This window comes from Glycine soja, chromosome 8 (genome assembly GCF_004193775.1).
Source record: "Glycine soja cultivar W05 chromosome 8, ASM419377v2, whole genome shotgun sequence".
Classification (NCBI taxonomy): Eukaryota; Viridiplantae; Streptophyta; class Magnoliopsida; order Fabales; family Fabaceae; genus Glycine; species Glycine soja.
Genome location: NC_041009.1, coordinates 37,107,260 through 37,114,642, shown reverse-complemented (window position 1 = coordinate 37,114,642; position 7,383 = coordinate 37,107,260). Strand labels below are relative to the sequence as shown.

The window sequence follows — 7,383 nt, the reverse complement described above, 5'->3', positions numbered from 1 at the left end:
TGGTCTACCCATTTAAATTTAACATATTACACATGTTAGTCCTTCCTTTAAAAAATAATTTTTTTTACCAAAATTCATATTCCATCAACAATAAAAAAACACTGAAAAATGAAAATTTATAGGGACATAATCACATTAAATTAGTTCCACTTCCTTGTAAACTTTTAATATTTGACAATACAAAATATTTAAAAAGTTTAATTACTATTTTAGTCTCTAAATTTGTGAAATATTTTTTTTAGTCCCTGAAATTTAAAAATGTTATTTTTAGTTCCCAAATTTTGATAAATTGTTTTTTTAGTCCATGACATAATAAATTGATATCTTGTGACAATTTTTAGTTGCCATAAACAAATTTTTATTTGGCTAAAATATATTTGTGTCCTCATAAATATGAAAATATTCAGAATTTATTCTCGTAAAATTTTTAGTACGTTTTTCATTCTAATAAAATTAAAATATATCATTTTTTGCTTAGACATATAAATCTAAACCTACAACGATAACTTTTTACATCGATTATATATATAATCAATGTAAATATAATATTTTTTATATTGGTTATGCGCATAATTGATGTAAAATATTTTTATATTAGTTATACATATAACCAATGTAAAAAGTCATGCACATTGATTCAAAAATTTACACGGTACTCCTAGTAAGAAAAACAATACATTTGACAAAAAACATATTAAAAATTTTACAGAAATTTTTCAGGAGAATTTCTAACATTTTCATATTTATAAGAACAAAAAATATATATGTTAGCCTTTTATTTTTTAACTACTAAAATTTGCATTTTAAAATGGTAACAGACTATTAAAAGAAACTGTCACAAATTACTAAAAATCGTTGCAAAATATGAATTTATTATCTCATATACTAAAAAAAATTAATTTTTCAAAATTCAAAGACTAAAAAAATATTTTTAAATTTCAGGTCTCAAATTCAAAAACTAAAACAGTAGTTAAACCAATTTAAAATAATATATTAATCTTAAAATCTTAAATCATATAAAATATTTAAACCACACAAAAATACTGATAATCTTGGATAATAATAACTAATAATAAATCTATCAAAATGGTGTTTTACTACTATTTTAGAAAAATCAGTCCAGGAGAACGTACTTACGTGTGAAGAGTGATGAGCGTGCTCTCTATTGCACTGTCCTTCAGATCTCACGCACGCTTGCTAGCTTCTTTCATACTCACTGTTTTCACTTTATCACTCTTCATTAATATGAATAGGAATGAATTTATTTGCCCCAAGATTCTATTATCTGTTTATTCTATTACTATTAATTATTATTATTAATCACAAAGGTTTGATTGGGACACGTGTCAACATGTGGTAAATTTTTTTTCCAAAATTTCTCTACTTCCTTTCTAACTTTTTTCTTTTTTTTATGTACTTCTATTTCCCTGTCATTTTCTTTTTCATTTCTTTTTCTTTTATCTTTTTTATTTACAAATATTTTTTATATTAACTACTATTTTATTTATATTAAATATATCTATCTATTTTGTTCTATTACTCTTTTAATATATAAATTGAATGAAATATTTTTTTTTGAATTATCTATCTATTTTGAACAATCTATCCATTCTCGATTAATCTCATCCAATGTTGTTATTATGTCTATTTGCAATTATTACTGCTATAATTTTTTTGTGTTAAATAATTACAGATTTGGATAAAATTAAAATATTTTTTTTAAAAAAAAATTAATTTTATTAAGATGAGAACATGGATAAAGACAAAAAATGACAAACTCATCCTCATTTTACCCTTTGTCATGCATATTCACAATTATGATTTATACATTTTTTGGTGTTGAATAATTATAGATTTTGATCATTTTTTTTATTTTAATTTTGTTGAGTGGGGATGAAAAATAACTTACTTGTGGATGTGTCTGTCTTAGCCTATCGTTATACCTACTTACAATCATTATTTATCTAGTTTTTTTTTTGTTTTAAATAATTACAAATTTGGTTAGGATTAACATATCTTTTATTCTTTTAATTATTTTATTTTTTGGTTTAATTGTTTTCTAAATTAAAAAAATACTTTAATCCATTCACATGTCTATTAGATCAATTGATCATATAACATATTATTATACACAAATAGTTTATCCTCTGTCATTTTGTTGCTTCTTGTAATATTAAGTTTGAACTTCATCCATGACTACTTCTATTTTTGTATGGTATCATGTTTTTTAATATACAATTTTCATCGTATTTGCTTCTACTAGAAAGTTTTCTTCTCATTGCAATGTCTTTATGGACCATAAAAAAATATATATTTACTTACATATAAAACGTGCAAAAACAATCAATTGAGCATAGACCCAATTTCTGGTAGTTACATAAGAAAAAAAATTACTTTCAATGATCCCAAGTTATATATCAACATGACTTAAATATCTTTCAACTTCATATAATATAAGTGTTTTGCTTTTCATCCGTTTTTTTTCTTTGTTTCATAATCATCTTGCTACTAAATTGAGCCAATTAATTATGTAACTAAAAAACAATAATAGGAATAAAAATAAATCAAGTGAGTCTAATTCAATTGCTTAAACAAGACATGTGAGTGTTATAAATCTTTTGATACCATGTTGAATTCTTATGGATAAAAAAAAAATCAAAATACAAGAAAACTATAGGACAACAAAACAAAAACATTAAAAATATTTAAAAAGCTCAAAACAAACATAACTTATTATTATAGGGACTAAATAATTATTTATGAGAAATTTATAAAAATTAAGCCTTCATACACTACGTACATATGCATGTTTGGAGAGTAAAAAAATTAAACCAATAAATATACCAATAACTCAAACTCAAAGAATGCAAGTTTGTGTTTAACTCAACATAAAAAACAAAAAATTAACTCAAAGGTAAGAATTATCCTCAATTATATATTTTATCTTTATCTTTTTTCTAATTAATATGAGACTAGTTTTCGTTCAGTAAAAGCAAAAAATAATTAAAGATAAAATGAGAAGAAGATAAAAATAGCACAATGATTATATAAACTTGTGGCAATGGTACAAACTTTGTAGTGTTCACTAATCACCGCTCAAAATCAAATATATGTGCATTAACTACGTCAATCAATAAACAAGGTAAATCACCTTATCAAAATAATACTCACTTTACAACACATATACTATGCTTAATCAAAACAATAAACTCTAAGCTCCAATTTTCATTGATGCAAATTTTAAGAGCTTGGCTTTAGTGTTTTCCCAATATCAATAACAAATCGATATTTTACATCTGCTTTGAGGAGGCACTCCAATGCCGTGTTCACATAATTTATAGGAATAACCTCAATGGCAGGTTTTACATCATGTTTAGCTGCAAAATCAATCATTTCTTGTGTCTCCTTAATTCCTCCAATGACACTGTCAGCTATTATTTTTCTCCCTGCAAACCAAATACAATATTTGTAAAATTTAAATACCTTTTAGTCTTTTTGTAATTTAATATTTTTTTCTTTTTGTTCTTATAAAATTATATTTTGCTTTTAGTATTTTTATTTTTTAAATCATATTATATAATACTTTGAATAATAAAAAAGACTTCCATATATTTTTTCCTGTAATTTAGTATTTTTATTCATTTTTGTTATTGTAAAAAAAAATCATTTTAATCCTTATAAGATGTGTTTGTTTTATTTTTCTTCCTTAAATACTTTAGATAGTGTTTTTCTCATTGTTTAAAAGCACATTCTTTATTACTGTTTAAAGTATTATCTAAAATACTTTAAGGGAAAAAAATAAAATAAACATTTTGTAATGATTAAAATGAAAAAAATTACAAAAATATGAAATGAAAAAAACATTAAGTTACAGCAACAAAAAATGTATTTAAGCCTAAAAAACGCTATCTAAAACAATAAAATGACAAGAAACAAAACAAACATAATTTGTAAGGACTAAAAATAAAAAATTAATTTTACAAAGATGAAAAATAAAAAAATATCAAATTATAAGGACTAAAAAAATATTTAAATATATTTGTAATTCACTTTCATTTGCAACAATATTCAAATCATTCTACTGTGCAAATTATTAGCATACAAAAACTAGATGCAAAATTTATATCAATGGCAAGTTATGTCAATTCTGAATTGCATGAAGGTTCTTTGCTAAAACACATGGTATTCTTTTTCCATATGCATACCTGCAAGTAAAGGGAAGATTGGTAGCTCTAGAGGCTTCTCTGGTAAACCAACCATGACGAGTTTCCCTTGAGACTTCAACATACCTAACAGAGGGGGCAGAGGATGGATGGCAGAAACTGTGTCTATTATACCATCCAAGGTGCCCATTGCAGCCTAAACAGAAAAGAAGGGGCCTTAGAATTTGAGCAATAATTGTTTCTCATGGGGGTACATATTAAGCATGTTTGGTTCAATTTATTTGAAAAGAAGAAAAAAAAAACATATTCACAAGTCTATTTGGAATAAATTTACGGCGAGAAAAATCAATTAATTTTTCACGGTGAAAATAAAGTAAGAAATAGTTGCTTCTATTTTTTCATAATATCTCCATGACTTTATATAGTAGAATCAATTCGCTGGTGTTATCCAAACACACGATGCTAAAAATTCACAATAATGCAAAACATATTTTAAAACCAAACTACTTGGTTTAACAAATGGTTGTAGTTTGAAAACAGGTATAGTTTAAAGCAAACTTTTGTAAATACATAACGGGTTTCAAACTAATTTTAATTTAATTAACCCACTATAACAATCTAGTGCAGGTTTTAATAATTTGTAAGAGGTCTTAAATTTAAATTTCATTCTAAAAAAAGAGGATAAAATATGTTTTTTGTTTTAAAAAATATGAAAATATTTAAAATTCATTTTTGTAAAATTTTCAATATATTTTTCATCCTCACAAAATTAAAATATATTATTTTTTGACCCAAACATAGATTCGGATAAATTCAAACTAGTAATGATAACTTTTTACATCAGTTAGACATATATTAATATAAATGTGACATTTTTTATATTAATTATATATATAATTGATATCAAAAGTGATACACATAGGTTAAGAAGTCTAAATCTTGTTTCAAACAAAAAATAATATATTTCAATTTTATAACGAATTTATAATAAATTCTAAATATTTTCATATTTAAAAGGATGAAAAATATTTTAACCAAAAAAATGAATTTTAGTTAACCAAAAAAATGAATATGTCACAATCATTTTTGGACAGTAATTCTCAAGATTGTCTTCACAGCTTTGGCATGAGCGACAGGATAGAACCATGCATCCCACACCCACCTTGTCTCCTACTTTGAAGTTCCGTACCTTGCTTCCTACCTCTGTTACTTCACCTGCAATCTCGTGCCTACGTTTTGGTACTCAAATTAGAATACAAATATACAATGTGACCAAGGTTTTAAAAAACGGTTTGTGACCGTTTTGAACTATAACATCAAGATTTTTTTTTAATTATTTGTGATCTTAACACGACCATAATTTGGATCACATATCTTAATTTCTTTATGATTTTATTGGACTAGCCCTGCTGAAAAATTGGGGATTCAAACTTGAAAAGAACAATGCAATGCTTGTGATGCTTGAAAAATTCAAAACACCAAAACCCTGTTATGCTTCGTTCTAAAGTAAATTCAGAATTTTACCAAAATCATAAACAAAACAAAAAATTAGAAAAACTAAAAGTGAATATTAGTTTATCAAACCTTTTAGAAATTAGCTAAATGTGCAGAAGATCATTAAGTACAAGTTTAAATTTTAATAAATTAGTTTTGAAATTACCATATTCAAAGATTAATATGCATTGTAGAGTAACTTTTTTTTTTAAAAAAAAAGTCAAAATTAAATAAAACAATATTTATATTAACCTTTAAATATGGTAAGAGCATCTCGAACATGTGTTGACGGTATATATAAAAAAAAGCATCTCCAACATAAGTTGATTAACTTTAAGGAAAATTGATTTACTTTTTTTTTTCTCTGTTATTGAAATAGATAACATGAATTATTTGTATAAATAATTGTTTTTTATAACATTTATACCATAAATAATATATTTTTTAAGTATTATAGGATCCGTAAAATAAAATTAATCACTCACACAAATATCGTAACATTAAAGTAAATTTTTGTATAAAGTGTTTAAATCTGAAAAATTATAAGCCCATAAAATTAAGATGAACAATGCATGTATGCAACTATGAATTGTAAATGCTCTATTATATTACGAAGCATACCCGGGTACTAGGGGAGGGGATAAGTGGAAATGCCCCATTCGTTCTTCAACATATGAGGGTCCGAGTGACATATAGCACAGTACAATACTTTGAATGCTACATCTTTCTCTCCTGTTTCCCTGTCCCATTATAACAAATTAAAATCCGGTTAATTTAACTGAAATATATAAGCATTAGATAATACTAATTTTATTTAATTAACATGTAATATCATAAACATGATTTTAAACTGACCCAATAATAAAAATATAATTGAAGAAATGAGTACTACATGCACCTTCTTGAGAACTTGAAAGGGGAGAGAACCCCAGATGTGTCTCTAGCTGTCCATCCAAAAGCCTTCCTGGGATGCTCCATTTCTGGTGGAACTGCCATTTGAATCTGTTCTATAAATTAATTGGGAAGGAACTAAAAGTGAGAATTGATTTAACTCAAAGGCACAAGAGAGTGAGTAGAGACCCCAGAGTTATGTGGCACACGGTGCTTCACGTATGCTACTTAGAAAGGAAGCGGGTAATGTGGTTTGTATGGTTTTCAATAAATAAAAAATTCTAAAAGAAATTAGTTTCTTCACTTTCTTGCTATCAAGGGTAACATCGATTTCCCAATGAGGTTTCTTGATGGCCCATGAAGGTTCTCGAGCAATTACTGTCGAGCGCTTTGAATGGTTTTAAAATATATTCAAATTATAATTTGTTAAAATATAATTTTCGTTAGTGTATTTAATAAAATATTCTTTTTAAATATGTGTATTTGGAAGACACCCGTATTCTTAATCCCGGATAAAAAAAACTGATCAGCACGTCAAACTTTAAGATTAAACGCAATTTGAAGCTTCTGTTTACTTACTATAGTTTTTTAATCATAATTATATGAATTTAACGTTTGATTTGATCAATTTAATATATTTTTTATTTAAGTTTATTTTTGTTGTTGAAGAAGACATTTAGATTTTTATTTTATATGCTTTTTTACTATAATTATGATCCTACCTAGAATATGCTAATTTTAACCTTAAATGGAAATAAAAGAAACTTAATTTTTTTTTAGAGTTTGAGATCATGAGTGTTTCTTAACTCACTTTTGATTAATGATTAATCTTATT

General features: G+C 25.2%; 1 protein-coding gene and 1 long non-coding RNA gene across 2 annotated transcripts; both read right to left on the bottom strand.

The window, feature by feature from the left end:
- Positions 1–3,240: 3,240 nt before the first annotated feature.
- Positions 3,241–4,353, bottom strand: LOC114424132 (probable mannitol dehydrogenase). Its single transcript, XM_028390993.1, has 2 exons — positions 4,206–4,353; positions 3,241–3,446 (listed from the first exon to the last, which is right to left on the bottom strand). Exons 1-2 carry the CDS (start codon positions 4,351–4,353, stop codon positions 3,241–3,243), a joined length of 354 nt encoding a protein of 117 aa, XP_028246794.1.
- An 889-nt stretch (positions 4,354–5,242) lies between these two features.
- Positions 5,243–6,659, bottom strand: LOC114421765. The gene is made up of 3 exons (XR_003668576.1): positions 6,556–6,659; positions 6,279–6,397; positions 5,243–5,392 (listed from the first exon to the last, which is right to left on the bottom strand). It is a non-coding gene; the product is annotated as an uncharacterized LOC114421765 (long non-coding RNA).
- Between the last annotated feature and the right edge of the window lie 724 nt (positions 6,660–7,383).

Excerpts from the sequence above, each read along its gene's own strand:
- LOC114424132 (XM_028390993.1), bottom strand. The coding sequence starts at position 4,353 with ATGGGCACCTTGGATGGTATAATAGACACAGTTTCTGCCATCCATCCT. Across the intron at positions 3,447-4,205 it reads AATCTTCCCTTTACTTGCAG|GGAGAAAAATAATAGCTGAC; the intron begins GTATGCATATGG and ends TTTGGTTTGCAG.